Source organism: Rhinopithecus bieti, unplaced genomic scaffold (genome assembly GCF_001698545.2).
Source record: "Rhinopithecus bieti isolate Rb0 unplaced genomic scaffold, ASM169854v2 scaffold_7673, whole genome shotgun sequence".
Classification (NCBI taxonomy): Eukaryota; Metazoa; Chordata; class Mammalia; order Primates; family Cercopithecidae; genus Rhinopithecus; species Rhinopithecus bieti.
In genome coordinates, this window is record NW_016806375.1 from 1,114,553 (window position 1) to 1,138,297 (window position 23,745).

Sequence of the window (23,745 nt, forward strand, 5' to 3'; positions counted from 1 at the left end):
AAAAAAAAAAAAAAAAAAAGATACATGCAGGAAATGGCCAAAACTGCAGATTTAGATCTTTTGTTTTTTTGAGACAAAGTATCGCTCAGTCATCCAGGCTGGAGTGCAGTGGCACCATCTTGACTCACTGCAACCTCTGCCTCCTGGGTTCAAGCCATTCTCCTGGCTCAGCTTCCCATGTAGCTGGGACTACAGGCATGTGCCACCACACCCAGCTAATTTTTGTATTTTTAGTAGAGATGGGGCTTCACCATGTTGGCCAGGCTGGTCCTAAACTCCTGACCTCGAGTGATCTGCCTGCGTCGCCCTCCCAAAGTGCTGGGATTAAAGGTGTGAGCCACCGCACCCAGCCCAGATTTAGATCTTAACAGATGTACAAAACTGTTTGCAGCAGCATTATTAAGCAAAATACAAATGTCAACGAAGAGAGATGTAATTAAGAAAAATCATGGTAAATCTATACAATAGGGTAATATAAGCTATTAGAAATTAATAGTATACATGTATACTTAAGGATACTGAAGAATGCTTACAATATATTATCAAATGGAAAAGACATGTTTGAACATGTTAGACGTAGAATGATCCCATGAGTCAACTTTTGTAAACAAATATGTATATTATACAACTACACATGCATACAAAGTCTGGAAGAGCACAAACTTTACAGGGTGAGCTAAATACATTAAATATGCCAAGAAGAAACTAGGAAGCTTAATGGCAGAATAACACTTGCTGTCTCTGGAATGATGGATGTTTTCATCAGCTTTTCCAAACTTGTCTTTTTTCATGTAGTTTACAGACAGCACATTTTACATTGAAAATCGGGGAAGGGGTGGGGGCATGGGGAGGTCTTTTTTTTTTTTTAAACTTAATAGATACAGGGTCTTGCTATGGCAGAACGATCACTTAAGCCCAGGCTGGGCTCAAGTGATCCTTCTGTCTTGGCCTCCCAAAGCGCAGGGATTATAAGCGTGAGCCACCCAGCCAGGAAAAAAGGACTCTTAAGGTTTTTTTAATAGCAAAATATTGAAAACAACCTAAGTATCTATTAATAGCAAACTGACTAAATAAATCATGGTACATCCATATAGTATAAGACCATGTTACGGCCTATAAAAAAAGAACAAGAAAAGTTAATTATGTACAGATATAGAATGATCTCCAAAATACAGTATTAAACAAAAACAAACGCAAGGTGCAGAAAATATTATAACATAGGCCAGCTTTTATGTAAACAAAAGGAGTGGTAGTGGCATAGAAGACTACACAGATATCTACTTACTTACACAGGGTCCTTTATAAAGGACCCACAGGATTCTAATACTGGTTGTCTGTGGGGAAAGACACCAGATGGGTGGGCGACAGGCATGAGATGACTCTTCATTATATAACCTTTTAAACTGTTTGAAATTTAAACCATGTGAATATACTGCTCATTTAAAACCAAATTTTTCATCAAGTATATGAATGAAAATATACATGCAAGGAATTTCCAACTACAGTTCTGGAAGCAGACCAACTAGGGATCCCACACCATCCCTAAGCACGAGCCAAAGTCCCCCACCCCAAACCTGCTCACCTGTAGCCTTCTTTGGCGTCCTCCAGAGCCAGCTGCTTGAACTCCTCATACATCTTTTTGTTGAAGTGATCTCGGAGGAAGAAGGACCAGAAGCGGAAGAGTGTGTTCATCTCCTGAGACTGGCCAATGCCCAAGCGTTTCCGCTCTGATGGGAAAGGAGGAAAGACATGTCTCAGGTTCAGGCTGCCCTTGCTTCAGGGACAAAGGATTCTGGAACTTAAGACTTGGTCCTTTCTCTTATATCTCCAAATTCCCTCACTCATCATCTGCCACTCAATCATTCAGCAGATGTTTATTGAGCACTAACCACTCTGCAACAGGCCCTGATGCTGGGAACTGGGCCTGTACTTTTCCAGGAGCAGGTGGCAGCAGCTTCTGAACCAGGCTGGCAGTCTAGCTCTTCACCTCAACTGGTACTGCTTTCAAGTGCCGTCGAGACAAGACAAGGCATGAACAAATTGTCTGTAAATTCTAATAAACTGTATTTGGCTCATTACCAATATTTACCTCAAGAGTCCTACAATATTCACAAGTACACAACAGTAATATCAAAAAATACACAAACCGAAAGCACGAGCAACAAAACAGAAAATGAGTATCATTAAAATGAAAAATTTTTGCGCATCAAAAAAGTGAAAAGATAACCCGTAGAATCAGAGAAAATATTTGCAAATCATGTATCTGATAAAGGAATTCCTACAACTTAATAATTAGGAAAACAATCCAGTTAAAAAAGGATCTTGGCTGGGCAAGGTTGCTCACGTCTGTAATTCCAGCACTTTGTGAGGCTGAGGAGGGAGGACTGCGTAAGGCCAGGAGTTCAAGACCACCGTGGTCAACACAGTGAGACTGCTGTCTCTACAGAAAACTTTCAGTAATTAGATAGGTATGGTGGCACACGCCTGTAGTCCCAGCTACTCAGGAGGCTGAGGCAGGAGGATTGCTTGAGTCCGGTAATTCGAGACTGCAGTGGACTATAATTGAATCACTGCATTCCAGCCTGGGTGACAGAGCAAAACCCTGTCTCAAAAATAAATGCTAATAAAAGTAAATAAAAATAGACAAACAATAACAAGTGTTGGAAGGATGTGAAAAACCAGAAGCCTCACATACTGCTTTTAGAAATACAAAATGAAAATTTTATCTTTCAATATAAAATTTTATACTTCAATATAAAATTCCAAAATTTCCACTTTGGAAAACAGTGTTTAATTTTGTCAAAGGGTTAAACATGGTTACCCCATGACCCAGAAATAATATTCTTTCATCCAAAATAAAAGAGAAGCTACGTCTACAGGAAACCTATATGTGAATATGCCCAGTAGCATTATTCACAACAGACAAAAAGTAGAAACAACCCAAATGCCAAACAACTGATGAATGGATACACAAAATGTAATACATCCATATGATGGAGTACGATTTGGCAATAAAAAGAATAAAGTACTGATGCATGCTATGACATGAACCTTGCTGTGTATTTGTCAGTATACCAAATATACTAAGGGGAAGAAGCCAGTAACAAAGGACTACATACAGTATAATTTATGTGAAATGTCCAGAATAGGCAAATCCTCAAAGACAGAAAGTAGATTAGTAGTTTCATAGGACTGGCAGGATTTTGGGGGTGGGGAGTAGTCTGCATGTATAATGAGTATGACTGGTAAGGGGCATAGCATTTTGGGGGGTAATGAAAATGTTCTAAAATTGATTCTGGTGACGGGCACACAACTATATGAATATACTTAGAGCTATTACATTGCATACTTTAGGTATGTTACATCATATGTAAATTATAACGCAATAAAGCTGTTATTACACACAAAGTAGGAAAGAGAGAACTGAAGTGGATGAATCAAGAATTTAGCAGCCATGTTTTGTTGAATGAAAGGAGATGAGTGAGTTAGTAACTACAGATGACAAGATAGGTTGGCTGTAAAGATGCACAAAACCAATCAGAATGCTAAGAGGGGGACAGACAAAAGCATCTAGACAGGCTCTTTCCTTACACTATCATCTGCAGGGGGGATCAGCAAACTACTTCTGTAAAGGGACAGAGAACAAATATTTCAGGCTTTATAGATGACATAGTCTCTGTCACAAATCTTTTTTTCTTACAACCCCTCAAAAATGTAAAAACTGTCCTTAGCTCCAACGCCACATGAAAACAGACTATTGGCTGGATTTGACTCACAAACCACAGTTTGGCAACCTTTGTTCTAGAGAGCATATGCCACCTCTTACATACCCTTTTGTGATGGACAGTGGACTAGACCTGACAATGGCTGAGTCAGTAATCTTGCCAGAGATACAGAAATACTTGACAGTTTTAATAATCAATAGAGGAAGATCAAGGAACACAAATGTTGTGAGTGCCATATTCCCCTAGCTTCCTACAGTTTAAAACTATCTGGCCCGAGTCTAACTTCAGTCCTTCTTGCTATAATGTCACGTCTTTTTTTGCTCTGAAGTCAGAGAAAAGAGTCACCTATCCCCATATCCCCCAATCCTTACACTCTGGGTCTAAATAAGCGGCCCAGAGGATCGCCCCCTGCCCCCCTCACTTCTTACCATTAAGGCAGCGCCTACGATACTTATGGTAGACATGTTGTGTGAAGCCATTTTCCTTGAGCAGTTCATGGGAAGGATGTTGGAACTTGGGCAATGACTGAGGGGTACAGCCATAGCTGCCAACTGTAGGCGTCCCTTCTGAGGGGCTGGAGCTACAGAAACCACAAAAAATACTGTCACCAGGTTCCCCACAGCAGCCCCACCATAAGGTTAGGAGGGATCCCTCTGATTCGTTCTATCAGCCAAGATCCATCCTCTCACAGAGTATCAAACAAGGAGGCCGAGTTACGGGCCTTTAACTTATATCCATGGGACTGATTAACTCTGCATTAACTCTCAAAGGGTTTTACAGAGGATACTGAGGCTTACAGAGATTAGGAGACTCATCCAGGGTCATAAGACTATTTAATGGCAGAAAAGTGTCCAATGATAAAACCTGAGCTTTTAACCATCTATTAACTTTTAAGCATTTAACCTTCCTTAATGGGCCATCATGGGTCAACCCATCTATAGTGAAGCCTTGAACAACATGGGTTTGAAATGCATGGATCCATGCATGGGTCCACTTATACGCAGATTTCTTCCACCTTTGCTACTCTTGAGACAGCAAGACCAACCCCTCCTTCTCAGCCTGCTCAACGTGAAGACCATGATGATGAAGTAAACATTTTCTCTTATGATTTTAACTTTTATTTTAGGTTTGGAGGTATGTGTGTACGTTTGTTACGTAGGTAAATTGCACCTCACTCTTCTCCCTCTCCCCACCCCCAAGTAGGCCCCAGTGTCTGCTTGTTTCCTTGTGATTTTCTTAGTAACATTTTTTCTTCAGTTTATTGTTAAGAATACAGTATGCAATACATATAATATGCAAAACATGTGCTAATTCACTATATGTTATTGGTAAGGCTTCTGGTTAACAGCAGGCTTTTGGAGAGTCAAAAGTTATACACGGATTTTCAACTGTGTGCAGGGTGGGCACCCCAGGCCCTTCATTGTTCAAAGATCAATTGTTATTTTCTTCAAAAGCATGCCTATTTGCAGTCTGTGCCATCTCTGCAGGGAGTAGAGAGCATAGGTAGGTGGCTCTCAAAGCTTGCTTTGGGAAACAGGAAACATGTACTGGGGCCATCTTACTGAAATAAATAAATAAATAAAGAGCATGGATCCTACCCCAAGAAGCAGGGTCAGTAGATATAGGTTGGGGCCAATAAATATGTATTTTTTAAATTTTTAAAACTTTTCAGGTAGCCTCCCAAGACACAGTAGGCTCAGAGAGACTCCCAGAAATCTGTTTATTCAACTACCTGGCTATCCTTCCTCAGGTAGAAAGTAGACACCCAGGCTTGGAAACCAATTCAGAGATTTTCTCTCTGCATGTATGAAAATCTGGTCTCATGTGACTGCCACACCACTTCTTTAGGAAAAAAAGCCTCCACCTCATTCCCAGGTCCTGGGCTGAACTTTCCACACCACTGGTTTTTTGAAAATCTCTTAAATGAGGGTCCCTTTAATTTTCAGACCAATCTTCTTGGTCCAGTCAATTTCATGCTTGCCCACTCATTCCACAGGCAGCCTGATCACTCTTCCCCCACTGCCCCAGGTACCTGATGGAAGCAGTACGGGGCCTGTGCTCACGGGAATCCATCACCCAGCCCACATGGCTCTCCAAGGGTGGGTTTGAACTGTGTCTTGTCTTTCTTTTTCGAGGCATCTGCAAAGGTTAGCCCAGGGTTTGTTACTATTTGTACTCCCACAACTCTGAGGAGCATCAAGCACTTGTAGGACTAAGATGGGCATGATCTCTCACATTTTACAACAGCATTTTCATATTCATTCTCTTATAATGTTCACAGCGGTGAGCTAGGAACTAGTATGCCTATTTCAAACAGGTGAAGAAATCAAGGTTTGGGAATGAAGTGATTTGCCCAAGGACTCATACCTGGTCAATCCTCCTTAGGCCTTTCTACATGGGGCCACCACTCCCACACCCAGTATATTTTGCAGATGTGGCCACCTAATCCTAGGCGAGCCCATTAGCCTCAGAACACAGAGCAGGTGAAGGATTTGGCACTTCCTTGGCTCAGACAAGGCAAAAGAGAGAAGCAAAGCACTGGAATGCAATGAAGTAGGCCCAAGACTCTGAGCAGCCTGACAGGAATGCCTCACCTTGGCATCCAGTGTCCGTCCTTCTTTCACTACTGGGTAAAACCGTGATGTCTGGCTTGAGTCTTTGAGCTGTGGTGTCCGGGGAGTACGGGGGGTCCTGGTGTTGCGGTAGTTTGGTGACTCTGGGACAGTGGTCGGTAGAGAGCGGGCGATGGTGGAGGGCTCAGGAGCACCAAACAACTTGTTGGCCAGGGCATCCGTGGGAACTGCAGTGGCAGAGAGGAGTCAGGAAGCAGGGAAAGGCCTGTAGCATCCACCCCTGGATAGCCCCTGGTCCAAGGCCCCAGACCCTCTCACCCATGTCAGGATCTCAGGTGTCTGCTTCTCACCTTGCTGGAACCGAGGTGGCCCAGGAGGAACTTCCTGGTTGGGATCCACAGGGGGCTCAGGGGTCAGTGTGTCAAACTGCTCCCGGCTGATCATATTGACTTTTTTGAAGTTCTCGACTTCTTGCTGCAGAGGTTATGAGATGGGTGGGGAAAGATGTAAGTAAGCAAGCTGTTCCAGCCTGTTTAAGGAATCAAGACTGGCAGGAAGTTGGAGAGGGCAACTCCCACATCGACATACGTGGAATTCTGGTCCCCAGGCTCTCAGCTGCCCAGTCACCATTCCTCACCCCAGGTACCTTGGCACAAGTGTGCTAGCCCAGAAAAAGACAGTACTTGCCCTGCCCTCCCTGTAGTAAGACTGAGATCAGGCTTACAGGAGTTCCTCAGGAACTCACTACAGACTCTCCCTTGAAAGCTCCAGTGTTTCCCCATCTCTCTTTCTGCTACTGCCTTATCACACAGTGGCTGGGCAACTCTCCTTCCTTCCAGTAAATGCACTGCTACTTGTTACAAGGGCTCACCCTAGGACAACCTACCATCAAACATACCCACTCTGTAAAATCCTACAACAAAGATGTTTTGACTGTTTCCAGGCAGCAGCAATTTTCCAAAAGACCTATCTCTTCTCCATTTTCCATACTCAACACAAGCTTCTCAAAAGGCTTCTAAATTTTTAGATGCCTCAATATTTAAGACTAGAAATAACAATCTAACCCCTTATTCTATTCCCCACAGAAGTGTCTAGCCAACTGTCATAATAACTATGGATCCACAGATAGGATAATAATCACCCCTGCCTCACCTGAAGAGTTTGCAGTGTTTACACATCACCCCTCACTCCTAATGTCCAAGCTAGACACCAGTCATCATCCCCTTCCCATATATAAAAATTCTGAGACTCTGAATTATAAGGACCTGCCTCAAGTTGCACAGCTAATCAATCTTCCTCTTCTCTGTACACTACAGGCACCCCAGGCTCCACACTCACTGCTATGTCCAAGCCTCACCTTGATCTGGGAATACTCAGGTTCAAACTTCTCAGCCCACAGGTCCTGCTCATAGTAGAAGAGGCCATCATTAATGACCTTGGCCAGCTCGGCACTCATCTTGGCACGCGAGGTGTGATTGCCTGTGCGGTCCCCCCCTGGGTGCCGGCGCATGTAATGTGGTGTCTGGGTGACAATGAGGATCTTGTTGACATCCCTGTCATCAATCTCATAGTCAGATTCCTCATCAGACCAGGCGGTGAAGGTGTTCTTCCGCCCATCCATCTGCTCCATCTCCTCGTCAAACAGAAAATCCAGTTCCTCTTGCTCATCCTGATCCTTGGACATCAGCTGCTGGGAGGGCAGCTGCTGAGGCAGAGAGGTCAGGTGGGCAAATCTGGGCTCCTCTGACTTCTAAAATAGGACAGATGAAGGGGAAAAGGAATCACCGGAGGTCCTTGGCCCAGATTCTGTAGCTATTCCATGAGAGGGAGGCTCTAGCCCCTCAGCATGAGACTGTTCAAGACCCGGTAACACCAGCAGGTCACAAGTGTCATCCTGGGAGTCAGCTTTGTGACTATGATAAAGGATGTCTCATAGAAGTCCAGGTTCCTCCACTCACAGCTCATATCAGTCATGCACAAACAACTAGATGATGAGTTCTCTATAGGCAGGAACTGTGCTCTCATTTACCTTTATATCCTACATAGCACCTAGCCTAGGAGTGGACACACAGTAGTTCACGGGGTTGATTCATCCTTTTATCCATCTACTCAAAATCTCACAATGAACTGGAAGCTCCATGATCCACAGCTGCCTTGCTTTCCATTATATACTCAGTACCTAGATGGGGATCTGGTAATAGCAGATGTTCAATTATATTATAAATGAGGGAATACCCATTAGTCCTAAGCTCTGTATGAAAAACCTAAAAGCAGAATAATAAGACAAGGTCCCTGTTACTTAGGGAGCTCAGTGGGAGAAAGTCAACTAAACAGCCAAGTGCATTGTTGTATGGTAAAGGCTATAAGCAGGTTTGTGGAAGCACACAGTGAAAGGAGCTTAGTCAACTGTGACTAAGAATGGTTAGGGAAGGCCTCCTTCAAGAAGTGACTACCACAGGATGAACATAAGTAAGCCAGATGAAGATAGGGACAGAGTATGCTAGGCAGAAAGAACACCATTGTTCCAAAGGCAAGAAAAAACAGGGTGCCTTCAGCAAAGAGAAACTATTTGTTTTGATAGACTGAATATGAGATGCTGAGAGAGAAGCATTTGTCTAAACTCACAGTATTTATTCAAAAGTAGATTCCCTGCTGTGCCAAGAGCTTCCCACAAAAAATCTAAACCTCTTTTTTTTAAGGTTTAAGATAGACGAGGTCAGAGTAGTGGCTCTAATGCTGGAATGGGAGCTAAGTCTGACCCCTGTTTCAAAGAAAACTTTGTAGGCCTGGACTCTGTAAGACCCTTATCCACTTACTACCTTTCTCCTTATGTCTCTGGCTGGATCTCCAACACTTTTTAAGGGCTGAAGCCGCAACTGTGGGGAATTCTGCGTATGAACAGGCAGGCGAGAGAAAGGATACAAGAGGTAGTCACTGTGGGAAAACAGATAAGGGAGTATAGAATTCCACAGACCCAAAGTTCAAGGTCAATTCTGAAGTCTCCTCACAAGCCCCAGGCCAGACGTCTCCAAAGTGTGTGAGGGTGAGCAGGTATGTGGAGAAAATTCAGCACTTAAAAGGAAGTAGTAATTTGAGTTAGAGATTGTAAGACTTCTTTAACAGTGAACTTCATCTGTTTATGTATATAAACTATTTTTAGAATATTCTACCCTCTCCTTCCTTTCATCTGAAGATGGGGAAACTGAAGCCTTGAGGTATGAAACAGGCTTCCCAAGCTCAGCTTGCCATTAGTGCAGCAGACCTGTGTAGATGAACTCCATACTTGGGCTATGTATCTGCTCCCTCTCCCTTCCTTCTTCGGAGGACCTAAGGGGCTTACATATGTGATAGTGGGGACATACTCAAGGAAAAGACACTGAAAATGTAGCCCCAGAAATTTAGATGGAGCAAAAAGAAGAGCCAAGAATCAAGAAGCCTGAAATATCACTGCCAGATGCTGCATGATCCCTTATGAAAAATGTCACTGAGGAACTCACACAGTAGGGTACCCTAAAGGATGGTTCCCTACAGGAAATGGAAACAGGCCAAATCAACCTTTCTGCAGCCACTACTGGTAACTTCAGCTCACACTATGATCCTGAACTACTGAGATTTCCTGCTGGCCCCTCAGAGCTAGAATGCTGTGCCCATGTGTTATCCCCTTCAAGCACCCTAGCTCAGAGTGCTCAAACCAAGGCAAAGGACAAGGCCTCACCCACCTTGGGCCGTGCTGGGGACGGCCGAGGCCTCTTCTTCACTTCAATCCAGTTCTCGGAATCCAGGTCAGGCAGGCTGGCAGACAAGCCCTTGGGTAGTGTCTTTAGGTTGCTGACCTCCTCTGTTTTGGTTGGCACTGGGGTGACTGCACGAGGAGAGCCAGGTGCTGACTCTAAAGGGTGGAAAGGTGAAGTCCTCATCCCTCCAGTCCTCCTCCTTTTGCCAGCCCTGAGGAGGACTGTTGCCCGGAGGACAAGTGCAATCCTCATGCCAGCAGGACCTACCTGTCTCCTTTTGGTAGTGCTGACGGGGGACAAATTCAGGGCAGTTGAGAAGCTGGGAGAAATCAGTCTGTGAATAATCCACTATTGGGGGACCAGGAAGAGGCCACTTTTCTGGTTCTTCCCTCCTACGAACTTTCTCATCAACGATCTCCACCACCTTGCTGTCTTTTAGGGCCTGCAGGGGAGGAGGAACAAGGAATTAAGAAGAAAATCTCGGGCAGAAAGATCTTGGAAATGGTGGACAACTGGGTTCCCCTGAGCTTGGTATGAGTCCAATGCTAGCAGTAATATAAGAAAATTTGCACCATCTTCCACGACTGGTAGACATGTAAGATGTTCAAACTTGTAGGAGGTACCAGCATAAAAAATACACCTGCCCTTTTACTCTGAGCCTGCAATCCTACTTCCAGTAATCTACCCTAGAGAACACTTGCACAAACAGGCAGCAGTATGTATAATATTTGCACAAAAAGGCATTCACAGTAACACTAGAGTAAGAAAATAACTGGAAAATATCTAACTTGCCATCCCATAGGCAATTTAAATATTTACAGCATATGCATTTGATGGAACACTTCTCAGACATTAAAAAACTTTACAGGTCGGGCACGGTGGCTCACATCTATAATCCTGCACTTTGGGAGGCCGAGGTGGGCGGATCACAAGGTCCAAGAGATCGAGAACATCCTGGCCAACATGGTGAAACCTCATCTCTACTAAAAATACAAAAATTAGCTGGGTGTGGTGGCACGCGCCTATAGTCCTAGCTATTCGAGAGGTTGAGGCAGGAGAATGGCTTGAACCCAGAAGGAGGTTGCAGTGAGCTGAGATGGTGCCACTGCACTCCAGCCTAGGCGACAGAGCAAGATTCTGCCTCAAAAACAGAACAAACAAACAAAAGCCAACCAACTTTACACATGCTGAGGTGGATAAGCTCACAAAACATTAATCATAAAAGTAGGCTAGGTACAGTGGCTCACACCTGTAATCCCAACATTTTGGGAGGTCAAGGTGGGAACATCGCTTGAGCAAAGGAGTTCAAGACCAGCCTGAGCAAAATAGTGAGACTCCATTACTACAAATAGTAAAAAAATCAGCTGGGCATGGTTGCTGGCACGTATCTGTGGTCCCAGCTACTTGGAAGTCTGGGTAGTTGAGGCTGCAGTGAGCTTTGATCACACCACTGTACTAACTCTAGCCTGGGCAAAAGAGCAAGACCCAGTCTCAAAAAAACAACCAAAACACTCATCTATAGGAGCAGCAGTTGAAAAAACCATGGAGCATTCTACACAATGGTGAACTATGCAACTGTACACAGGAACGAGGAATATCTTTCTATTATATACTGCTGCTTTGCAGTTAGCTCCCAGATACATTCAGTGAAGACAAAAAAGAACTGAAGAAATGCATGTGTTGTATATTTCCATTTACCTAAGAAAGGAGGAGGATACAAATACATATAGAAGCATTTGCTTTTTTCTTAAATGGAAACATTCTAAAAAGTTTGCCTACAAGAAAAGAAAGGGTGTACTTGACAGAATTTTTTTGAGACAGAGTTTTGCTCTGTCACCCAGGCTGGAGTGCAGTGGCGCAATCTCGGCTCAATGTAAGCTCCGCCTCCCAGGTTCACACCATTCTCCTGCCTCAGCCTCCGGAGTAGCTGGGACTACAGGCGCCCGCCACCACACCCGGCTAATTTTTTTTGTATTTTAGTAGAGACGGGGTTTCACCGTGTTAGCCAGGATGGTCTCCATCTCCTGACCTCGTGATCAGCCTGTCTTGGCCTCCAAAGTGCTGGGATTACTGAAGTGAGCCACCGCGCCCGGCCTGATAGAATTTAAGTCAGACTTCTATGACTATACCATGCGGAAACTCTAGAACGATGTAAATGTTTTACACAAATGTAAAACAACTTAGAAAATTATAGGAGTAGGGAGAAAACAATCTCTAAAACTTGGGAGCAAAATAAAACTAATATATATAAATTTAAATGTGTAACCACACAAAGATTCTTTCAAATGACTTGAAGATACAGTTATTCGACTGTATAAGTGGAAAAACTGTTTTCAGTGGTAGTGGAGGTACTGTAAGAATAATGTAGAGGTTGGCACAATGGCTCACACCTGTAATCCCAACACTTTGGAAGCCGAAGTGAGAGGATGGCTTAAGCCCAGGAATTTGAGACCAGCCTGGGCAACAACACAGCAAGACCCCATCTCTACAAAAAATCTAAAAATTAGCCATGCATGGTGGTGTGCACCTGTAATCCTAGCTATTCAGGAGGCTGAGGCAAGAGGACTGCCTGATTTCAGGCAGTTGAGGCTGCAGTAAGCCATGATCACACCACTGCAATCCAGCCTGTGAGAGCAAGACCCTATCTCTTTAAAAAAGGGGGGGGAAAAAAAGACCACAAAAAAGACTGTAGACATACTGTGAAATAAAACAAAATGAGTAATTATGTTGATATCATTAGGAATTAATATTATGGGCATGAGATAAAGAAGTAGGTAAAATAAAACACCCACAAGGTTAAGTAAAGACCCTTTAATAGAAAATACCAGAAAAGGCCGGGCGCAGTAGCTCCTGCCTGTAATCCCAGCACTTTGGGAGGCCGAGGTGGGTGGATCACCGGAGGTCAGTAGTTCGAGACCTGGCCAACATGGTGAAACCCCATCTCTACGAGAAATACAAAATAAGTTGGGTATGGTGGTGCATGCTTGTAATACCAGCTACTTGGAAGGTTGAGGCAGGAGAATTGCTTAAACCCGGGAGGTGGAGGTTGCAGTGAGCTGAGACTGTGCCACTGCACTCTAGCCTGGGCAACAACAGTGAAACTCCGTGAAAGAAAGAAAGAGAAAGGAAGAGAGAAAGAAAGAGAGAGAGAAAGAAAGAAAGAGGAAGAAAGAAAGAAAGAGGAAGAAAGAAAGAGAGGAAGAAAGAAAGAAAGAAAGAAAGAAAGAAAGAAAGAAAGAAAGAAAGAAAGAAAGAAAGAAAGAAAGAAAGAAAGAAAAAAAGAAAGAAAGAAAATACCAGAATAACCCCATAATGTATTTTATCTCACCAAAAAAACAAAAAAAATCATCTAGAAAGAATGACCAACCAAGTAGCAACAAAGCACCCCTATAACCCAGACTGGTATCTAAATACCATTTCCCAAAAGAAAGGAACTAGAGTTCCTTTTAAAAGTGGCCAACTGCAGATCTGGGGCAGGAAATGTGGAGGGTCCCACTGACCAAAGATGGGACAATTTGATCCAATCCATTAACTGCAATGGACCGAAATAAATATGGCTAACAAAGGGAGGAAGATCAAACATTAATCTGCCCTTCCTGTACAAACTATACCTCTTGGTAACTGAACAGCTGAGGCAAAGTTACTTCTTGAAGAGGTATCCCACCTAATAAATGAAGACCAACTGATATAATTAGTATATTATCATTTTGCAATCCTAAGAGCACTGCTGGCAGCTTATATCACAAGAGACAATCAAATGAAATGTTATGTGCCACCTGAGAGAAAATATATCATTATGATAAAGTATTCTTGACAAGGAGGGCAAAAAACTTCAAAATGTGAATCTCATCAGGCCTCTAGATCATCAATTTACAAAACACTTGGAGTACAGATGAACACGTTAAAATGACACCCCTGTGCCCTGTGGAAAATTCTACAGGATGTACAACTTAGTCTATTCAAATAATAAACAGCAAAGAAAAAGAAAAATAGAGGCACGAGGACACTTAGTAAGACAATACACAGGTCTTGTTTGTTTTTTGTAGAGATGGGGGTCCTGCTATGTTACCCAGGCTGATCTTGAACTCCTGGGCTCATATGACCCTCCCCTTGGCCTCCCCAAGTGCTGGCATTATTAGGTGTGAGCCACTGCACCCAGCCTATAGGTCTTATTTGGATTCTGATTCTCACAAACTATATATAAAACATATATATATACACATATCTATATATAGCCAATTGGGGTGAACTGGAACTGACTAAATATTTGATGATATTAAGGAACTGTTAATATTTTTAGGTATAATGATATCGTGGGTATTTTCTTTTAACAAGTCTATCTTTTCGAAATCTATACTGAAATATTTGTGAACAAAATGCCAGGTTTTCTAGGATTTTCTTCAATGTAGTATGTGAGAATAAACAGATGAGGGTACAGATGGAATAAGATTAGCCATAAACTGATACTTGCTGAAGCTGATGATGGGCTCATTATACTACTCTACTTTTGTAAGTGTCTGACATTTTCCATAATGAGCGAGAGAGAGAGAGGAAGGAAGGAGGGAGAGGAGGAGACTAGCCAAGCCTTGAGACTTCAGCAGAAGTCATCAGATCATGACTCTTTCAGGGCTTTCTGCCTTGGCCCAAACTCCAGCTCCCTAAGGACCTTTCTTTCCCCTGCATCCCAGTTCCAGGGAGGAAGACATACCGCAAAGATGAGTGAAATGTCAGTGGTAAGGGCCTGCACTCGGTGGAAGGAAGCAATAAGGGTGATGGGTAGGAAACCATCAGCATCCATTTTCCTTCGCAGGAAGAAGTCTCGCTCTAAATTGTCCACGCTGAAGTAGTATTCACTAAGTGGAGGGAAGAAGTAGTTATCACCAAGGGATTGCTGCATCAGTTTTATGAGTATGCCTTCCTTCTTCTGCTACACATCCCAGCAATCTCACACAGCCTCTGACCTAGCCCATCGCTATCCTATATACCAACAGTATTGAGGGCCGAAAAGAAATGACGTGATCCCTTCATGGCACCCTACCTTGCTTGGGTCAAATCACTCCCTCTGCCCTAAGCCCCTTGGCATGCCTGTCAAACTCCTCATCCTCCTTTAAATTCCAGTCCAAATATTGTTGGTCACTTTCTCTTCTGCTCCTCAAACACTTACTAACACTCTATTACAACCATGTATTTTCTTCTATGACTTCCTTACTGGACTGAGAGACAATGTATCGGAGTGGTTAAGAACAAAGGTTCTATAATAGGACAGAAAAGGATTTAAATCTGTGCTTTGTTACTTACTAGCTGTGAGATTCTGTGCAAATCACTGGGCCAGTATGCTTGTCTATAAATTGGGGCTAAAAGACTCAGCTCACAGGAATTCAACAGATAAGAATTGCAGGACTAAGACAATGCCTCTAAAACACTTAACATTGAGGCTGGCCGATAGTAACGATCCAATAAACGTTCGTTAGTCTTCTGTCAATGTTGTCATTACAAATGGAAGCACAGAAGGGGGTAGATTCTAAATATTTTCCTTCCTTTTTGTAATGGTGTAGTTTCTAATTTTCTTAAGGTAAATGTTGTACTACTTCTGTAATAAACAATGAGAATGTGGTATCACTTCTGTAATAAACAATGAGAAAAGCCATCTTTGGCCGGGCGCGGTGGCTCAAGCCTGTAATCCCAGCACTTTGGGAGGCCGAGACGGGCGGATCACGAGGTCAGGAGATCAAGACCATCCTGGCTAACACGGTGAAACCCCGTCTCTACTAAAAATACAAAAAAATAAACTAGCCGGGCGAGGTGGCGGGCGCCTGTAGTCCCAGCTACTCGGGAGGCTGAGGCAGGAGAATGGCGTAAACCCGGGAGGCGGAGCTTGCAGTGAGCTGAGATCCGGCTACTGACCTCCAGACCGGGCGACCGAGCAAGACTCCGTCTCAAAAAAAAAAAAAAAAAAAAAAAAGAGAAAAGCCATCTTTTCAGCCTGAGCCTGAAACTGCTGCTAAGCACCAAAAGGGCCTGCCCAGCTACTACACTCTAGCAACCCCTAACCTCTCACTCATTTCTCCAGGGTAAGGCTTCCGCACACTCACATCTGGCGCTTGATGTAGTCTTTGAGCAGTTCCTGATCCACGCTGTAAAGCTCAGTGCTGCTGACATTGTCAAAGTAGTAGGTGATGTTGTTCATGTACTTGGGTGTACGAGGCCCCTCCACACCATCAAACTTTCGGTAGCCAAACTGGTAGTCAAAATGGGCTATGGGGGAAATGGGTGCCATGAGGGAGAGGAGATTCCTGCCCACCACCCCCGCTGCACACCCTTGGACATCCCGGAGCCCAAAGGGGCCTCACGTACTTCGAGTGCCACCCCGGCCACGTCCCCGGCCGCGACCACGCCCCCGTCCACGGCCACGGAAGGAAGCCCGCGCCCCACCAGCCCCATCACTCTTCACACTCGATGTCTCATCCTGGTCGTGCCAGGCAGGCTCCGGTTTGATCTCTGGTTGCCAGGCTGGGGTGGGGGGCGCCACAGGCACGTAGGTGGCAGACTCAGACCCTATGGGGAGAGGGGTACCAGGTCAGGCCTGAGGGTGTCTCCCAAGTCCAGGCCCTCCATAGTGGGTAGTGCATACCTTTGATATCTCCACGACTGGCAGGTATGTGTCTAGGTTCCGGCGGGCGAGTGGGGCGTGAAGCCAGTTTCTCTCTGGGTGCTTCAGGCTTCATGTCTATTTGTAACGGAACCCACTTGTGTTTGTTTCCTGGGAGACAGCATGGGCACATGAGAAAAGCTTGAGGGAGAGGCCACTCCTAGCCAGCTCTACCCACTCCTCCTCTTCTGCCCTGTACTTGGGCCCAAATCACAATCTGGTTACCTTGGGCAGATCCCTTTCCCACACATTAGCCCTCTTTTTCATCTCTAAAATAAGCTGGTCAGTGGCCCTCAGTGTGTTAGAGACTCCTCGTTAACTCCTAAGATCAGTGTCTCCATGGCCACAGAATCCCCTTCAGGAGTCAGACACATGGCAGCCCAGAATGAAGACCATGCTTTCCAGACTCCCTCTAGACAGGTGCCAAAACACTGCCTGTGAGAGTTAAGCTGAAGTAACCAACTCCAGGTTGAGTCCCTAAAAGGAAAGGGACCATCCTTCTCTCTTCCTTTCCTCCTAGCTAGAAGGAGAAGGAAATAGGAAGCCATCAGTGATCATATGAAGAGCCAGTGCACCACAGCAAGCTGAAGGGATTTAGGAATTGTCATACCAGGCCTGGCATATTTACAGCAAGCTGTTACATCAAAGAAAGTTTTATCTTGTTTAAACCATGGTTACTCTAGATCAGCATTAGAGAAGTCAAAATTTCAGCAGGTTTCTTGAAAACTCTTGTGTTTGAGAGGAGGGACTGATTAATGACAGATGGTTGAAGACTGCTGTCTCACCAGCCTACATCCATCAGTTCCCCTCTGACTTTTCAGAGGGGGTACCTAAAACTCCTCCAGCAGTCTCCTGGAGTCCTAACATTTCACAGTTCTACCCTGCCACCTTCTCCCAAGTTCTGCTCCCAGTCACTCACCTTTCTTCTTCTGTCCGCCTCGCTGGCAATCCTCATCTCCATTCTTTTCCTCCCCTGATTCGTCCGATTTGGTTTTTGGACTCTCCTTACTATCACTCCCTTCTCCTTTCTCCTGTTCCTTCATGTCCTTCTTGGGTGGCAGTTTACGGGCAGGCTGAGGCTTGTGGGACTGTGGCTACAGCAGGAAGTAAAGTAACAGGGAGGTGAGTGTGAGTGCCTCATGGTATAGGAGGGAAGGCACTCCCTGTCACTAGAAAGGCAAGCAGGAGCCACAGCATGCAATGGCAGGCTGGACAGGATGTATTCTAAGGTCATTTTCACACCTGAGATGGTTTCACCGGGAAGCATGATCAAATAGGCCAGAAAGTGGAAAGGCAACTTATCTCTCCAGCTTCCAAGTCTAAGTGACAGAGACAACCTTCAGGACAGCAGTGCTGAGGCTCACGGGGGCAAAATTATTCCCTGCAACAGGGCCATGTTGTCTAGGTCGTCTGTGGGAAGGAAGAGATGCCCTCTGGCCTATCAACAACAACTCTGTGAAGTAAAAGCGGCCACAGCCAGTGAGTAAAGACTCTAAGCCACTGGCCCAGAACAAAAGTGCTGGGAAGAAGAGAACTGACTAGGAGTCCTCTCTTTGCTAGGGCCCAAGAGAATTTTATAAGCTTCCCCAAGACATGTGGTCTGGAGGTCGGTGCTTGGCCTAACTCTCCTACTGCACTCAGAAAAAGCGTAGTGATGGAGAACACAGGCTGGGGAATAATACAATACACCTGACTTCCAATCCCCACTTGGCCATCAAGGGCTAGTAATTAACCTCTGCAAGTCTCAGCAGCTTCATCTGTAAAATGGGAATTATAAAAGGACCTATCTCAGAGTCACTGTGAGGGTTAGATGAGATGACGAACAGGCAATTCAGGCGACCCTTGAATAAAATGGCTTTGAACTGTATGGGTCCACTTATATGCAGGACTTTTAAAAACCAAACGCAGATCAAAAATACGTATTAGCAGGATGTGAAACCTGCATACACAGAAGGCCAACTTTTCATATATGTAGGTGCTGCAGGGCCAACTGCAGGACTTGAGTATGCAAAGATTTTGGTATACACAGGGGTCCCGGAACCAACACCTGCCACCAGCCCCGCCATGTATAACAAAGGAAAACTGTACTTGGCAGTCTCTGACACAAAGCAAAGGTTCAAATGATGACAGTTCTTAGCTATTTCAATGTTGCTCAGATTGTATTAACCACCCCATTTAGAAAACTGAGAGGCTGGCGGACTGGGCACTGTGGCTTTACGCCTGTAATCCCAGCACTTTGGGAAGCCGAGGAGGGCAGATCACCTGAGGTCAGGAGTTCAAGACCAGCCTAGCCAACATGGTGAAACCCCGTCTCTAAAAAATACAAAAATTAGCCAGGCATGACGGTAGGTGCCTGTAATCCCAGCTACTCGGGAGGCTGAGGCAGGAGAATTGCTTGAACCTGGGAGGTGGAGGTTGCAGTGAGCTAAGATCATACCATTGCACTCAAGCCTGGTGACTGAGCGAGACTCCATCTCAAAAAAAAAAAGAAAAGAAAAGAAAAGAAAAGAAAACTGAGAGGCCAGGAGGCATGGTGGCTCATACCTATAATCCCAGCACTTTGGGAGGCCGAGGCAGGCAGATCACTTGAGGTCAGGAGTTCAATACCAGCCTGGCCAACATGGTGAAACCTTGTCTCTGCTAAAAACACAAAATTAGCCAGTCGTGGTGGTGAGTGCCTGTAATCACAGCTACTTGGGAGGCTGAGGCAGGAGAATCACTTGAACCCAGGAGGTAGAAGTTGCAGTGAGCTGAGACTGCGCCACTGCACTCCAACCTGGGCAAAAAGAGTGAAACTCTGTCGGGGCCGGGGGGAGGGGCTGGGGGGGAGGAAAAAAAAAGAAAACTGAGAAAGGTTAGAGCTAAGGCTCTCTGGAAGCTTGAAATGTATGTATGTCAACAGAGTTCAAACCTGTCTATCCTTCCACAAAGACTCACCTGAACACTCTTGTGGGCTATCTCTCCAGGTGTGGGCCAGTTGATTGCATCTCCAAAGTCACCAACCTGCAGGGAACATACACTATGAGGGCCCCAGGAGTGACCCTGCCTTTGCTATTCAGCCCCCGACCCAAGCTTCACCAAGAGATCAGAGGCCACATCAGTCTGTTCACCAGGACCACTCACAATGGATACCCAGAAGGAGCTCCCCTGCAATTCACAGATAACCCAGAACTTGTTGGCAGTCCAGGAGCATTCACTAGAACAGGAAAGAGGCCACCACCTCCAGAAAATCCCCTTGGGTTGCCCACTCTGATTCCTTACCTTGCTGCCTTTGCGCTGTTTAGGAACAGCTGCCCTCACCACTTTGGCTGGAGCAGAGTGTTCTACGGGAACAAGAAGGGAGAGTTAGTAATGCAAAGCCCATGTGATGGGGCTACTACCAGCTCCTCACCCTCATCACCGTCCCCACTCCACCAAGCAACCTGCAAGTTCCCAAAAGAGAAAGACACAGTAGAGAGGGGAAAGACATATGCGCAAACACCAATAACAATTTTACCAGCCCATTCCTAAAGAAGTCATAGAAAGCAAGATCATGCAAAGAGCCAGGAGCCAGCAGCCAGCAGCCAAAACCCTAGGAGTCCAGATTCAGGTGGGAGGCCCTTAGAGAGAATAGTTCTTTAACAGAAACTGAGGCCTGAAGAAAGAAGTCCATGTCACCAAAGTCAGCACTATAATTCAGGGTTCCTGAATCATGGCAGATGTCTGAAAGATCATTTCTGGCCCTAATATTCTGGAAGTCTGATGGGAGCAGACCAGGACTAGTGATCACTGGGAAGGCAAAGTAAAAACCTTAAGTGAGCCATCAAGAAATCTAGGGACCACACCAGGGCCAGTTGGTCAGGAATGATTTTTGTCTCCTCAGTTTCCAATGAAAAAGTGGACTCCCATTTGACTCAACAGTCCTACCTCTAAGAATTTATCCTAATGATACAAATTAGACAAGAGTTACGTACAGAGATGTCCTACTAAAATATTATCTATAACTGCAAAAAATGGAAAACAACCTATATACCCCAAAATAGGAGACTGACTAAAGTTTATCCATTTTAGAAACGTCATTAAAAGACAATGATCTCTACTAATATAAAAGACAGACACAATAAATGAAAACTTTGTTTGTGGCCAGGTGCAGTGGCTCATGCCTGTAATCCCAGCACTTCGGGGGGGGCCAAAGCAGGTGGATCACCTGAGGTCAGGAGTTCGAGACCAGCCTGGCCAACATGGCGAACCCCCTGTCTCTACTCTTAAAAATACAAAAAATTAGCTGGGCGCGGTGTTGGGCACCTGTAATCCCAGCTACTTTGGAGACTGAGGCAGGAGAATCACTTGAACCCGGGAGGCGGGGGTTGCAGTGAGCCGAGATCGCACCATTGCACTCCAGCCTGGGCGACGGGGCAAGACTGTCTCAAAAAAAAAAAAAAAAAAAAAAAAAAGTGTTTGTTTTGAGACAGAGTCTCACTCTGTCACCCAGGCTGGAGTGCACTGGTGCCATCTCGGCTCAGTACAACCTCCACCTCCGAGGTTCAAGCGATTCTCCTGTCTCAGCCTCCCAAGTAGCTGGGACTACAAGTGCGCACCACCATGCCCGGTTCATTTTTGTTTTTTTAGTCGAGATGGGTTTCACCATGTTGGCCAGGCCGGTCTCAAATGCCTGACCTCAAGTAACCTGCCTGCCTCGGCCTCCCAAAGTGCTGGGATTACAGGTGTGAGCCACCACGCCTGGCTGAAGTTTTTTAAAAATTCTTCTTGTAAAACAAAAATGTGCACACGCACACACATACAGTACAAACTCTAGAAGGACATGTAAGAACTACCAGGAATTAAATATAACATTTACAGGGACTTCAGTTTTTCAACAAAGACAGACATAGGCTTCCACTCCCTACCAGAGCCACTACCCCCTCAAGATACCCCACGTGCCTTCGAGAGCTGGAGTTGTGGAACCCAGCCAACAGCATCCCACACCCCAGTGCAGGGCAATGGTGAACCAGAAAATCTCAATCCCAAGAGGATAGAGTTCTTAGGCCCAAGGGGCCATTCTGCACCCATACTCCTGCAACTTCTGGGTTAGCCTAGATGAGCCTAATACCATCTAGTCCCCCGATAAAATCTTTGTCTGCTTCAAACCAGGACCAGGTTCATGTATACCTGCACTATGGCTGGTAATCACTTCTCCCAGTACCCAGCAACACTGTGTGCATGCTACCAGGAGAGCAGGCCAAAGGGCCTGTGTACCACCACCACCAACTTCACTAACAGGATGTTATAAAGAGGAATCAGGTGCAGAGGGCAAGGTATTCCTGAAGACTTTTCCTTAAAAAGGTGAGGCAAAGTCAGATCATTGTTTGATCACAAAAGGAGATGGTAAAGTATAGAAAGCTCAGCCTCCAATCAACGTTTCAAGAGCCCTCCTGCCATGAAAAGACCTCACCAATTCCCTACTCTGCCACCAATCCCAAGCTGATGAGAATACAGTCTGAGCATACACATGAATATTCTTAAATTAGTCCTGTGTGAGTTTGTTGAAAAAGGTCCATCCCCAGATTCCTCTGTCCTGAAAACCCATAGTGCCATTCTTTCTCTGCTCCCAGGTGAGGCTTCAGGTTGCCCCTGACAAGTAGAAAAAAGCCCCCAGAAAGGCAGAAAAATCCACTGGGGAGCAAGAGCCACTTCTGCCTTTAAAATCTAAATTTCACAGATTTGTTAAAATCCTATTGGGCTTCAAGGAAACCCAGAAGGATTCAGATGAGCTGCTGTCAGGCCCTGCAGGAGACCAGAAAGAAGACTAGGCTTTCTGATGACTTCAATTATCCATCTCAGCCACCAACCCTCACCAGGTAACCCACTAGAGCAGGTGTGCACACACAGAATATACAGGTTCAGCTGGGCCTGGCATCTGTAATGGCTTCCAATGCAAACCAATCCTTTGCACATGCACCAATCCCCATGTCTAGCACCATCCCAACCAAATCAGGGGATAATTCTCCTTCTAACCCTGCATTCTGAAACCTGCATGCCTGCTGCCACTGACCCAACGCCCAGTCAGGAAACACCATTCACTTGGTCAAGAAAACAGTTATAGCTGGGCACAGTGGCTCATGCCTGTAATCCCAGCACTTTGGGAGGCCGAGGTGGGCGGATTACCTGAGGTCGGGAGTTCGAGACCAGCCTGAGCAACATGGAGAAACGCCGTCTCTACTAAAATTACAAAATTAGCCAGGTGTGATGGCACATGCCTGTAATTCCAGCTACTTGGGAGGCTGAGGTGGGAGAATCGCTTGAACCCGGGAGGCAGGAGGTTGTGGTGAGCAGAGACTGCACCACTGCACTCCAGCCTGGGCAACATGAGTGAAATTCCGTCTCAAAAAAAAAAGAAGAAGAAAACAATTATAGAATGACAGGACCATAGTTCCAATCCACTCAATTTGTAGATAGGGAACTGAGGCCAGAAAAAGGGAAGGGACTTCCTCAAGACTAGCTGCAAAGCTAAGATGAGAAGCTATAAATCTTGACTCCCTTGCCAAAGCTCCTCCACAGCTCACCAGAAATTCCATGAAGCCCAGTGGTTTCCATGTGTCTACTGGTGAGGAATGGGTAAAAAACCTTCTTAGTGTAATCTAAGAGCACTTCCCTGGTTTTTCTGAGTAAACAGTTACTGATGACTGGGCCCAGCAGCTTATCCACCCACAGGTCTCTGAGGCCCAGATTGTAGGAGGGAGGATGGCACACAGAGTCCCTATGAGGGTCTTCTTCCTCAACTAAGGCAAACCAGAGCCTAAAGGGTATCTGGAAGAGAAGGAAAACCACCTTCTGTCCCAAAGGACTATAGCCAGGAGTCAGTACTAATTCTGGTAATTCTAGCTCCAGGGGGTCCAGGGGCTTCTTAAATACACACATGCCTTTGTTAAAAATGAAGCATAGCTGGGCGCGGTGGCTCAAGCCTGTAATCCCAGCACTTTGGGAAGCCGAGACGGGTGGATCACGAGGTCAGGAGATCGAGACCATCCTGGCTAATACGGTGAAACCCCGTCTCTACTAAAAAATACAAAAACCTAGCCGGGCGA

The 23,745-nt window shown here is 45.3% G+C and overlaps 1 protein-coding gene across 5 annotated transcripts in view; it reads right to left on the reverse strand.

Moving 5' to 3' along the window:
- The window catches only part of LARP1 (La ribonucleoprotein 1, translational regulator), a 135,006-nt gene that overhangs the window by 4,679 nt on the left and 106,582 nt on the right, over positions 1–23,745 (reverse strand). For 3 of the 5 annotated variants that reach the window (XM_017875707.1, XM_017875703.1, XM_017875706.1), the window contains exons 2-16: positions 19,943–20,004; positions 19,619–19,684; positions 17,601–17,775; positions 16,664–16,792; positions 16,387–16,587; positions 16,125–16,287; positions 14,741–14,885; positions 10,300–10,474; positions 10,018–10,187; positions 7,656–8,048; positions 6,649–6,772; positions 6,320–6,525; positions 5,758–5,864; positions 4,154–4,305; positions 1,583–1,727 (exon numbers count right to left, since the gene is read on the reverse strand). In XM_017875707.1, coding sequence (XP_017731196.1) covers positions 1,583–1,727; positions 4,154–4,305; positions 5,758–5,864; positions 6,320–6,525; positions 6,649–6,772; positions 7,656–8,048; positions 10,018–10,187; positions 10,300–10,474; positions 14,741–14,885; positions 16,125–16,287; positions 16,387–16,587; positions 16,664–16,792; positions 17,601–17,724 — 2,234 coding nt within the window. In that variant the 5' untranslated portion in view covers positions 17,725–17,775; positions 19,619–19,684; positions 19,943–20,004. The remainder of the gene's footprint in view (positions 1–1,582; positions 1,728–4,153; positions 4,306–5,757; positions 5,865–6,319; positions 6,526–6,648; positions 6,773–7,655; positions 8,049–10,017; positions 10,188–10,299; positions 10,475–14,740; positions 14,886–16,124; positions 16,288–16,386; positions 16,588–16,663; positions 16,793–17,600; positions 17,776–19,618; positions 19,685–19,942; positions 20,005–23,745) is intronic. The other 2 variants (XM_017875705.1, XM_017875704.1) reach the window with 2 other exon arrangements.